Raw genomic sequence first — 13,462 nt, forward strand, 5'->3', positions numbered from 1 at the left:
TCAGCCTGCAGTCTTGTGCCTTTATATGGTCACAGAACAACCCCTCAGTGACTTCTAATATCCTTATCATTTACAGTAGGGGGTACATTATCCCTTATAATACACAAGTGATACTCAGAGTTCCCTGTATAACTCAACCTTGTGCCTTTATATCGTCACAGAACAACCCCTCAGTGACTTCTAATATCCTTATCATTTACAGTAGGGGGTACATTATCCCTTATAATACACAAGTGATACTCAGAGTTCCCTGTATAACTCAACCTTGTGCCTTTATATGGTCACAGAACAACCCCTCAGTGACTTCTAATATCCTTATCATTTACAGTAGGGGGTACATTATCCCTTATAATACATGAGTGATACTCAGAGTTCCCTGTACAACTCAGCCTGCAGCCTTGTGCCTTTACATGGTCACAGAACCCCTCAGTGACTTCTAATATCCTTATCATTTTACAGTAGGGGGTACCAATAATGTTTATTTAAATAAACAAAGTTTACTTCTTAAATATTTTACAGCTCAAAAGGACAAAAAGTAACTATTAAAGTAACTATTTGTGGGAAATGCTGGGTTGCTTTATGAATATATGTATAACTTTGCTATGATCTCCTGAACCCCAGTACACAATCTACTGACAGTTCCTGACCTACCTTTTGGCCACCTCTGTTATCCAGAATGCTCGGGACCTGGGGTTTTCTGGATAACAAATCTTTCCGTAATTTGGGTCTTCATACCTTAAGTCTACTTGAAAATCATGTAAACATTAAATAAACCCAATAGGCTGGTTTTGCTTCCAATAAGGATTAATTATATACTAGTTTGGATCAAGTATAAGGTACTGTTTTATTGTTACAGAGTAAAAGGAAATAATTTTTATAAAATTGGACTATTTAAATAAAATGTATTCTATCAGAGATGGCCTTTCCGTTATTCAGAGCTTTCTGGATAACGGATCCCATACCTGTATATGAAAATATTTTTGCACCTGGCATAGTACCACAGATATCTAGGACAATAAATGTTCACCACAAATCTCAACCCAATTAACAGAACACAGCAGTGGCTGGTAGGCGTATCGAGAAAACTAAATCGACATTCTCTTTAAAGGAGAAGGAAACCCTGTAGAAAAAAAAAAACCAGTACCCCCACCCCATGTAGAAGAGGGAGGGGGGTCTACATGGGGTGGGGGGTACGGGTTTTTTTTCTACAGGGTTTCCTTCTCCTTTAAAACTCACCCTAACTGGATTTCAGTCTGGGCACTTCCAGCCACTGCTCCAGGCTGCCTACAATGGGGCCAATCTACAGGTTGGGAATCATTGAACTAGTATGCCATAGGCAGTGTGATTCCCATTGAGTAGGATGTAAATTGGCAGTTTCGGGCCTTTTTTTGTCACGACAGTGACCAATTCCCTTTCTCCAGAATGGAAAACCTGTAGGACCAATGAGAAAGTACTCTGGTGTCAGGGGAAAAACTTACCCACATAATGCATGTTGAGTGCCAGGTACTTGTATTGGAACAGTGGGTTTTTATTGAGGCTGCTTCTTTGGATTTGCTGGAAAAAAGAGCTGACATCCCATCTGTATAGCACATCTAGCAGCATGATGCTTGGGACCCGAAGGGCCACGTTTAACATGGCCTCCAATTTCTCCTTTGCTCCCATGCCGTTGCTGTTTCGGTACAATCACTTTAGACTGAAAAAGAACATCAAAAAGTTACCCAAACAGAAACATATAAAAACAAAGCTGCTGCACTCTCAGAATCCTGAGAAGCCACAACATATATACTAGACTACCTATGTGTAATCAATGGCGCCAGGAGTTGGGTGTCAGATATTCATTGACAGTTACATCCAATGTATCTTATAGGGGGGCTCCTTTTGCCTAGAAGATGTATTAGAGCTCACTCTATTAAAATCACCAGACATCACGTCTCTCTACATGCAGAGTTTGTGCAAAAGGCAGTTATTTTGTTAGATTTTGTTTGTACTGGAATCAGCTATTTGAGTGAGCTCTAATACATCTGCTAGGAAAGGAAACCCCCCTATAAGATTTATTGGATCATTCATCTGACACCCAACTGCTGAATGAAGACAGAATGAAACAGATGCTGAGAAAGGGATAGTAAAGATAATCTTGAAAGTTGTTTATTTCAGTATGATGAAGCTTATATTATATTTACATTTTCGCAATAGTTCCCCTTTAAAGAAGGAACATAAATTCTCTTCCATTATGCATTCAATTCCTCGCAGTCAGTAACTTTCTGACACTATCCATGTATCCCTATGCATTACTGTCACTTTATATTTGTGCAATGATACATACAAAATGCAGAGGCTGAGGTACGGTATATAATAACTAGGGGGTGTACTGGGTTACATAAAGATGGCTGAAGTTCATTTACATCTAGAAATGGAAGCCCAGAATCTATGTATTTAAGATTCAAACGGGACATTATTATATTAAAGAGGGTACAGAGAAGGGCAACTGAGCTGGTAAAAGGTATTGAAAATCTTAGCTATGAGGAAAGACTGGCCAAATTGGGGATGTTCACTCTGGAGAAGAGGCGCTTAAGGGGTGATATGATGACTATGTATAAATATATAAGGGGATCATGTAATAATCTCTTGAATACTTTTTTTACCAGTAGGTCCTTCCAGCTGACACAAGGTCACCCATTCCGATTAGAAGAAAAGAGGTTCCGCCTAAATATTCTAAAGGGGTTTGTTACAGTGAGAGCTGTGAACATGTGGAATTATCTCAGGCTGATACATTAGATAGTTATAAGAAGGGGTTGGATGGTGTTTAGCAAGTGAGGGAATACAGGGTTATGGAAGATAGCTCATAGTACAAGTTGATCCAGGGACTGGTCTATCTTTAAGTCAGGAAGGAACTTTTTCCCCGAGGCAAATTGGAGAGGCTTCGAATGGGGTTTTTGCCTTCCTCTGGATCAGCTAGCAGTTAGGCAGGTAATACATAGACTTAAGGTAGAAATTGATGGACGTGTGTCTTTTTTCAGCCTAACTTACTATGTAAATGAAAAGCAATATACTATAGGAAAACTCGATTCGAAAATATGATTCGATTTTTCAGGTCGGAACTATTAAATTTAAAGAGTTACTGACACCAGAAATTAAGCCATTTTTAAATCTATCATAGTATTGACATTGAGCAAATACTTGATGGCACAATTAAAAGTAGCAAACAAAGCTTTTGCATTACCCGTCTGACTCCCCGTGCTCGTCTATGAGGGGGCTGCCATATTTGTGCTCCATTAGAAACTTTAACTGACAGGCTGAGATGGGACAGTCAGGTTGGCAAAACAGTCAGGTTTAGGAACATGAACTAAAAATTATTTACAAACTGGAAGCTGCTGAATAAAAAGCTAAATAACTCAAAAACCACAAATAATAAAAAATTAAAACCAATTATCAAATTGTCCCAGAATATCACTCTCTACGTAATACTGAAGGTTCTTTTAAAGGTGAATAACCCCTTTAAAGATGCATTACATATACTTGTTTCTTCTTCTGAATGCTTAGAGTCCTACAGAAGGTCAGATACAGAAGGTACAATAAAAGGAAAAAAATGTGGGTAAAATGAGGATGTGGGTAGGTAAGTATGATCCTCTGGACATTCATAGCTTCCAAACATTTGGAAGAAGCTATGGGAGTCAAGGGTCTGGATCTACCTGATTAGACACAAACAGGTCTCTACATCCATAAACATTACATAATGCTTGATGTTTTTTAGGAAATGGTTATGGCAGAGAAAGTGTCAATGGTTGGTAGCTGGTCCCTAGATTGCAAGTATCAGGAAATAATAAAAATAGGCACTCATGCTTTTCAACATCATGGTTTAACCTGGTGATTCCTCGTGGAGGACCCAAGTTATGTTGCAGAACCAACTATTTGGTTTAAAACAGGGGTGTCCAAAAGGTAGATCGGGATCTACCAGTAGACCTTTAGCTGGGGATCAGTAGATTTCAAGAAACTGTTAACATACAGCTGGTCTAAATCACCCTCCAGTTTTCAGATATTTATTACATTGTTAGATAAGAAATATTAAGTTTAAATATAGCAATACATACAGTGTTTTCTCATAAATCAATATTTAAGTAATTAAATATGCTAGCAAAGCTTTTATGGATGTAGATCATAATGAGACAACATCACGAAAAATAGACCTCGCATCAGTAAAGTTACTTAATCACATGTATAATAAATACATTTAGTTGTTGTAATAAAAGTGCCACATTAATTAAAGAGACACTTTAAACAACATGGTGACCATTTGCTTTTTTTGGGTCCCTGAGGACAGGTTAAGCGTAGTGATAAGCAAAACTTTTCGCCATGTTTCGTCGTGAAAAAGATGCCCATAGAATCCAACGGACAAAAAAAACAATTGTCCCCCGTTGCCTTCAATGCATTTGGCGAATTTGTTGCCGATTCGTGAATTTTTGGCGAAGTGAAACAGGTCATATTAGTCAATTACTAATTAAGAGTCATTGGTTAACATATTATTGATCATTTTGCCAGGGGCCTTCCCAATTAAACTACACCTGAACAGAAATGAATCTGAAAGCAGACACACTTAGTTCCTATTCTAGGCAATGTAACCCAAGCCCATATTCTACATCCGTGATCCCCAACCAGTGGCTCGTGAGCAACTTGTTGCTCTCAGTGGCCTCAAAGCAGGTGCTTATTTTTGAATTCTTGACTTGGAGGCACTTGGTTGTATAAAAACCCGATGTACTGCCAAACAGAGTCTCCTGTAGGCTGTCAGTGTACATAGGGGCTACCAAATAACCTATCACAACCCTTATTTGCCATCCCCATGGACTTTTATCATGCTTATCTTGCTCCCCAACTCTTTTTACATTTGAATGTGGCGAACAGTCCCAGCATGAAGGTACAACAACCCTCAGACAATGAAGATCATTCCTTCAAAGTTTGCACCCTTTAGGGTCAGGGCACAGGCTCAGATTCAGGGAGATTAGTTGCCCGGTGACAAACCTCCTCTTCTTCAGGGCAATTAATCTCCACAAACTGCCTCCCACCGGCTATAATGTAAATCGCCGGCGGGATGGCACTCAAAGACCTTCATTTTCCGAAGACGCCCAAGGTTTCCTCGTGAGGCAACTTGTCAACTTCGGAAAACTAAGCCATCCAAGCCACATCCCGTTGGCGATTTACATTCTAGCCGACGGGAGACAGTTCAGGGAGGTTCATCGCCATAAAGAAGAGGAGATTTGTCGCCGGGTGACTAATCTCCCCGAATCTGAGCGTGTGCCCTGACCCTTAACTATACATTCTCATGGAGTCCTTGTCTAGGGACGCGTGCCTGTATTACGGGCAATTGCATAGATAGCTATAGGGACACTTATAGAACATCATTCTCTAGGCCAGTGGTCCCCAACCAGTAGCTCGCAAGTAAGATGTTGCTCACCAAAACCTTGGATGTTGCTCCAAGTGGCCTCAAAGCAGGTGCTTATTTTTGAATTCCAGGCTTGGAGGCAAGTTTTGGTTGTATAAAAACCAGGTGTACTGCCAAACTGCGTCCCCTGTAGGCTGCCAGTCCATATAGGGGCTACCAAACAGCCAATCACAGTCCTCGTTTGACATCTCCATTGATTTTCTCATGCCTTTTTACATTTAAATGTGGCTCACGGGTAAAAATGGTTGGCGACCCCTGCTCTAGGCTGACTGACAAGGATCTGAAGCACCGACATGCCATTTTATGACAAATGCTTTCATCCAGATTTGTCTTTTCCCAAGCCTTATGCCGGTCGTTATTGGAACTTTCCAGGCTGGGGGCAGATATATGATTTAGTACGTGGCTGCGTTAAGGCCCCCATAGACGGGTGGATAAAAGCTGCCGACAGACCGAGTTTGCAGTTTATTGGCCCGTGTGTGGGGCCATCCGACAGGCTTCCCTGATCAATATCTGGCCGGAAGTCGGCCAGATCTCGATTGGGCAGGTTAAAAAAATCCCGTCGGATCTATTATGATCTGATCATATCATTAGGCCCAAGGGCCCACGATCAGATCAGCCCGATATCGCCCACTTCAATGTGCACATCGTGAAACGGTTGGATCTCTACGTCTATGGCCACTTTAAGCGATTATAAAAAGAGTTGCCGTTTCAGTGCAACAAAACGCATAGAAGGTTAAATAACCTTTGATTGTAAGCTCTATGGGGCGGCACCATCATCATTCTATTTTTTAACACTTGAACATCGGTGCCCTAAAGAAATGAACTAAAATCAGTTCTGATTTATTTACATTTTTTTAGGGAAACACAACCCCCCCCCCACTAAAAAAACAGTATAACAAATACAGCCTTTCAACCTGTGGAGCCCCAGCTGTCATTAATCTAGAAATAGCCCTGGTGCAACTGGCAGTTTAGCTAAAAACTGCCTGTAGGAAGGATTTGAGAGTTATAGTCCAATAACAGCCAAAGGTTCTGCATCTTATACATCACACGTCTCTGCATCATGTGCTGCGCATGGGGGATGATGGGAATTGCAGTTAAACCACGTTAAAAGCCCATACGCTGCTTCATACAATGGAAAAGGGACATGTCCGCTCCGCCAAAGTAGACTAAACAGCCCTGTGGGTACGGCGACCCCATTACCTGCCCGCAAAGCTCTTCAACGCTGCTCAAGCTCCATGTCCGGCCCTGCGTCCCTTCGGCTGACAAATTGGCTCTTCCCTCTCTATTTGCGGGCCGCTGTCACAGATTTCCGCCCCACTCGAACCCCACAGGCCTTTCGCGTAGCTCACAGCCCGCAACCCGCCCACAATAACAAACAGAGACACGCACGCGCAAAGAACCCCAACTTGACCGATAATAACCCACGGAAGGACTTCTAGGCATGCGCACGGCCGCCATTTCCGCCCTCTTACTCAAGTTCTGGCACGTACACGGATAGAACGCACGCATGCGCGAGACTTAAACATTCCTTTAAAGGAAAACTAGCCAGACAGATCTGCTATGGTTTTGGAAAAAATAACTCTTTTCAATAAAAAAGAGGTATTCTTTTATTTTTTCATACATACCTCCCAACATTTTGGAAATAAAAAGAGGGACAAAAAAGTTGCAGCGTGTAACTAGGGTTGCCACCTTTTCTGGAATAAAATATATATTTATCTTTTTTCCTTATTAATAACATTGGGATCAGCCATCATTTATAGCAGCCAGGTGGCAACCCTCTGCGTAGCGCGGCAAATTTTATGACCATGCCCATTTTTTTGGCCACACCCCCTAATTAACATATTCATTTTACAAAATGTCATATGTCCCAACATTTTGGAAAGTATGGCAATTTTTTTTGGCCACACCCATTTTTGTGGCCAAAACCCACCTAATTAGCATGTTCATTCTACACAATTTGGCGGGTTATGAAAGTTTTAGCATATTTCTGTGTTTTTATTCCAGTTATTACAGTTTTGCTAATGAAGGTAAATGGCCCTTCAAAGGGATACTGTCATGGGAAAACATGTTTTTTTTTCAAAACACATCAGTTAATAGTGCTGCTCCCGCAGAATTCTGCACTGAAACAGATTTTTTTAAATTCTATTTTGAAATCTGACATTGTTAAGCTGGCCATAGATGTAAAGATTTTTAAATCGTGAGACCACGATTATCTCAAAATGATCGTTTAAATGTACGATGTGTCCATCAACTAAAAAGACCATTTCAGGCGATATGGCCAGCAAAACTGAAGGGTAGCTGCCTGCTTGGCCCTGCAGACATAGATAGATTGCACTGGGACTGATAAAGATTTTTTAACCTGGCCGATCAATTTTCTGACAGATGTCGGACGAAAGTTCGTAAGATGTACAATCATTTGAATCCCACAAACCGCACAATAATTTTGAAGGATTGGTCAGACTTCGCTAAAATCACATGTTTGGCAAGAAAAATCTTTGCGTCTATGGGGACCTTAAGCCTATTGTGATATGCTAGCTGCTTGTACATTTTTGAGTTTTGAGGGTATTTAGCAATGGTAGGCAGGTTTAGCAGAGGATCAGAAGCAAAATGACAAAGACACCACATCTTTAGGTAAACAGGTTTATTTCTCCAAGCCTTTTCCAACATAAACACACAGAAATACAGTTCATTAGTGTTTAGATATCACACATTCAAACTTTTCCCCTTCCCTGGTATTCTTGCCATTGAGAGCACCTTCCACACTCTGGAACAATCAGGTGTTTCACTCAACCATTCTGACTTTCCCTTCCAGGGATACAAATTCAGCAGCTTCTGGCCATGCTCACCTTCTGGCAGCACCACACCTCCCTCCAGCACAAGGAGGTGTCCACAGGGTCACACATTATCCTCCAACACAAGGAGGGATTCAGGGGGCTCACACCCTCCTCCAACATAAGGAGGCATCCAGGGGGCTAATACCCTCCTCCAACACAAGGAGGCATCCAAGGGGCTAATACCCACCACCAACACAAGGAGGCATCTGAGGGGCTAATACCCACCTCCAACACAAGGAGGCATCCGAGGGGCTCATACCCTCCTCCAACACAAGGAGGCATCCAATGGGCTAATTCCCTCCTCCAACATAAGGAGGCATCCAGGGGGCTAATACCTTCCTCCAACACAAGGAGGCATCCAAGGGGCTGATACCCTCCTCCAACACAAGAAGGCATCCAAAGGGCAAATACCTTCCTCCAACACACGGAGGCATCCAAGGGGCTAATACCCTCCTCCAACACAAGGAGGCATCCAGTGGGCAAACACCTTCCTCCAACACAAGGAAGCATCCAAGGGGCTAATACCTTCCTCCAACACAAGGAGGCATCAAGGGGCTAATACCTTCCTCCAACACACGGAGGCATCCAAGGGGCTAATACCCTCCTCCAACACAAGGAGGCATCCAGGGGGCTTACAACCTCCTCCAACACAAGGAAGGATCCAGGGGGCTCACACCTTTCTCCAGGATTCAGCAACACTGAGGAATAGTCCCACACCTCTTTTATTTGCTGCTCACCTGCAGCCGAATAAAACAGCTACCTCTAGCTAGGCAACTGCAAAACCCTCAATGAAACAAGGAATGGAGGGCCCAGTCTGCTTTCCTCTATTCACTCCATGGACCCAATTATCCAGAATTTTCTATGCCTGTATACAAGCACAGACATTCCTGTTGAAACAACATACATTTTCCCTGGAGTTACTGGTTTACCAGTCTAATACTGGTGAAATACATACATAATCACAATCTTTTCCAACACATCTCTTACAATCTAAACGGATACCCCATGCATGGAGTGTCAAGTAACTACACCATAAAAAAAAAAACAGAAGAATGCAATATATCTGTAGGCTACCTGAATACAACAATAACTCATTTAATACCAATGGTCACAGCTCATACCAAACTGTATAGAGCAGAAAATTTAAATATTTTGGGATTAAACTCTCTCCCTTTACTGTCCATTTTCCCTGATTACCTAATAACAACAATACTATTATATGAAACATCACTATATCTGCAATATTTCTAGAAGTATACAGGACAGCAAAATTGTATTCATCTCGATTCAGCAATAAGGAATATGCACACTTACTAAAGTGCCAGGGGAATATGCCTATTCTTAGACACTTACATGGCTATTTTTAAATCTTTCTTTAAGCGCATTGTGTCCAATGTGACCATTGGAGTCTGGCTAATTCAGCATGCATTTTTCCAAGTTCAGGTATGGAATATGTTATCCGGAAAACCACTATCCAGAAAGCTCCAAATTATGAGAAGGTAATCTCCCACAGACTCCATTTTAATCATATAATTACATTTTTCTCTGTAATAAATTTCTTCTCTGTAATAAAACGATACCTTGTACTTGATGTCACGTAAAACATACTTAATCCTTATGGAAGGCAGAACAATTCTATTGGGTTTATTTAATGTTTAAATAATATATTGGTAGACTTAAGGTATGAAGATCCAAATTACGGAAAGGCCCCTTATCCAGAAAACCCCCAGGTCCCGAGCATTCTGGATAACAGGTCCCATACCTGTATTTTTCAAACCTAGACATTTTGGGGGTTATTTACTAAAATCCAAACATTTCTCAGTATTTTCTTAACACCACTTCCACCAAACTTGAAAAAATCTGGTGCTGGAAAACAAAAAAATCGTTAAAATGATAAAATGTATGAAATGTATGATTTTTGTCAGAAATTTTTGGCCGAAAACTTTTTTCCGCATCATCGCTCGAAAACCACAAAATAATTGGATTATTGCATGCAACCCAACTTAGATCATGATATCTTCCAATTGTAAACGGAACATCTGCCATTGACTTCTACATAACCTCGGCAGGTTTGAGATGGAGTACTTTTTTATTCGGACGTTTAGCAGCCTCCGTGTTTAATAAATCTCACAAAATTTGTTTTTTTTTTCTATGAAAAAATTGTGTTTTTCCCTTTTAAAAGTCTGACCAGAAAAATTGAACTTTAATGAATAACCCCCTTTATGTATAAATACATATACATGCTTGTCAGTCAGCACCTATGCGTCTTTACTCAAATACCCAAGTCTTTTTCCATAACACAGCAAAAAAGTCCTACCAAGCTTTATGGCTGAGATTCTAGCTATCTTTATTACCAAGCATTCTGTCACAGTGGCCTAGTTCTTTTCTGATCCCCATTGTAAGCAGCAGTCCTGCCCTGCTTTATGGCTGAGATTCTAACTATCTGTATAAAAGAGCATTTGGTCTCAGTGGCATAGATTCAATATGATCCCCATCTTTATATCAGAGCATTTGGGCAGGACTCCATGGACGATGCACTGCGCAAAAACCCAGGCGTCATGTCAGATGCGACGGAAATAAGGTAAATAATTGTCGGATCGTGTTGCATTGTTGATGCGACGTGACACGACTGTCGGATGCAGACGAATCGTCCATGGAGTCCAGCTTTATCTTACTGGCTTGTCTGGGGTTAAAGGAGTGCTCATTGGTCATTTCTGCAGTAATGATACTGGCAAGTCTGTGGATAATATGCTGATTATCCATTTCCTGCAGTAATTATGCTGACACTTTTGGGGTTAACATGCCGATTATCCAATTCCTGTAGTTAAATATACTGGCATTTCTTGGGTTAATATGCAGATTATCCATTTCTGTAGTAACTATATTATCTTAACCATGAAACCAAAGTGGTTCTGAAGTTTACTTTTTTCTTTTAGCAAACACCTACATAAAACAACAAATTAAACAAGCATGGCATATAAAACAACTACCTAACAAAACTGCAAATAACATAAGGAAGATTATAAATGAATAGTCAGATGATTAATGATGACTCATGTCATACTGATACACACATTAATCATTCCTAATGATAACAAAACTTGCCTTATGTCTGTCTAGGGGATGCATCTGAGTGCAGTGCAGAAATCTTGCTGACTGAGTTAAGCCTCTGTTTAATTAATGACTGGCAGACCAGAACTTTGCTTGGCTTGATCAGAAAGTGAGTGTCCAGTTTGTATAATATGACAAGGGATGACCTTCACGCTATACACTTCTATGAAAAAATATGGGTCTTCCTATTTTTGTTATGCAGATAGGTTATCCATTATCCAGAAAGCTTTGAATTACAGGAAATATGACTCCCACAGACTCCATTTTAATTAAATAATGCAAAATGTAAAAAATGTCTTCCTTTTTCTCTATAATAATAAAAGAGTACCTTGTACTAGATCATAACTAAGATATAATAAATCTATATAAATCTGCACTACAGACTCAGTATGTTAATAGGTAGTGTAGGACTCACGTTAAATGAGGGGTCTTGACGTGGCACACGAGCTTACATATTTTGGCCCAAGTGTGGAACTAACACCTCATTATTTTGTAAAAATTAAGTTTAAAGGCAAACTGTGTGCTGACAATCTTTCTCCTTTCTGTGTACAAACAATGTTTTTTTATTGTAAGCAGCCTGTCAACTCCAGAGTGTGCGTTAGACCAAGCGCTGGCACAAAGGTAATTCAAGCAGCTGGTCAACACCATAGCATGGGTTAGACCAACTGCTGGAAATTTCTTCCTGTGTTTGGTGTACAAAATTCTTAGGATTATAATAAATAAGAAGAAAGGATACAATGCAGGAGTTCTAATGTAAAGGGGTTGTTCACCTTCTAAACACGTTTTTCAGCGGATCTCTCCCCAATATGCCCACCTTGAGGTGGGCAATATCAGGCTGATCCGATCGTGGGCCCTAGGGTAACGGGCGGTCGGATCACGAGACCGCATCAATGAACAGATGCGGCCGCGATCCGACAGGATTTTTAGTCCGGTCTAATCTACATCTGCCCGACTTTCGGCCAGATATCGATTGGGGAAGCCCGTCGGAGGGCCCCGTACACAGGCCAATAAGCTGCCGACTTGGTCTGTCGGCAGCTTTTATCGGCCCGTGTATGTCCACCTTTACACTGCAGAGGTGTCCAAACTTTTTGCAACAAGGGCCAGATTTGGTGAGGTGAAAATGTGTGGGGGCCGACCATTCAGCGTGACATTCTTTGAACCATTAAAATCATTTAAGTCAAGGAATCGCGTAGCCATAGCAGTTATATTTGGGCACATTAGTTAAATGATCTGCCACTTGGTCTATACTGCTGCCTGTGTGGTGAAGGTGTTGGCAATAGACACAAACTGGCACGTAGTGACGTGCTGTTCTCGCATACTTCTTTAGTTTACAGTACTGGCACGTCAATTCGTCTATTGAGACCTTCAGCCCTAAAGAAGTATGCGAGAGAGGCAAGTCACTACGTTTCAGTACATGTCTATTGCTGACACTTTCAGTACACAGGCAGCAGTATAGACCAAGTGGAAGATCATGTGCCCGAATATTACTGCTACGAGATTCCTGATCGCACTGTGCTGGTGAGCCGCATTAATATTAATTTCATGATGGAGGCTATGGGCTGGTGTACCTTTGAAAACGGGCCGCAATTGGCCTGCGGGCCGGACTTTGGACATGCCTGACTTAAAGTTTGCAAACCCCCCCCCTTTACATCCCAGAAACATTTCCATTGACCTTCTCTTTTTCATTTTTATAGTTTATGAGTTATTTGCCTTCTTCTACTGACTCTTTCCAACTTTCAAATGGATGTATGATTACTGCTACTTTATATAACTCCTCTTCTATTCAGGCCTCTCCTATTCATATTCCAGTTTCTCATTTAAATCAATGCATGGTTGCCAAGGCAACTCAGAAGCCATGAAAAATAAAAAATCAATTATACCTTGTATTAGAGTATCCCTTTCTACATCCTACTAAAAGTTATTTTAAAGGTGAACAACCCCTTTAAGGTAGTTATTTACAATGAATGTGTTGAAAATTTTTAGAAAAAGAATTCCATGTGGGTGGTGGTACTTTATATGCAAGGCTGGTACAAAGTAGGCTTGTTGTCTCAATAGTTAACAGAGATAGAAAGACCAGTACAGG

General features: G+C 41.0%; 1 protein-coding gene across 1 annotated transcript in view; it reads right to left on the reverse strand.

The window, feature by feature from the left end:
* Positions 1 to 6,739, reverse strand: part of rnf145.S (ring finger protein 145 S homeolog) — a gene marked incomplete at its 5' end in the record, with an annotated part of 32,444 nt that extends 25,705 nt beyond the window's left edge. Inside the window, 2 exon segments of the mRNA NM_001095835.1 lie at positions 1,479 to 1,693; positions 6,635 to 6,739. Coding sequence (NP_001089304.1) covers positions 1,479 to 1,662 — 184 coding nt within the window.
* Positions 6,740 to 13,462: the final 6,723 nt, after the last annotated feature.

This window comes from Xenopus laevis, chromosome 3S (assembly GCF_017654675.1).
Source record: "Xenopus laevis strain J_2021 chromosome 3S, Xenopus_laevis_v10.1, whole genome shotgun sequence".
NCBI lineage: Eukaryota > Metazoa > Chordata > Amphibia > Anura > Pipidae > Xenopus > Xenopus laevis.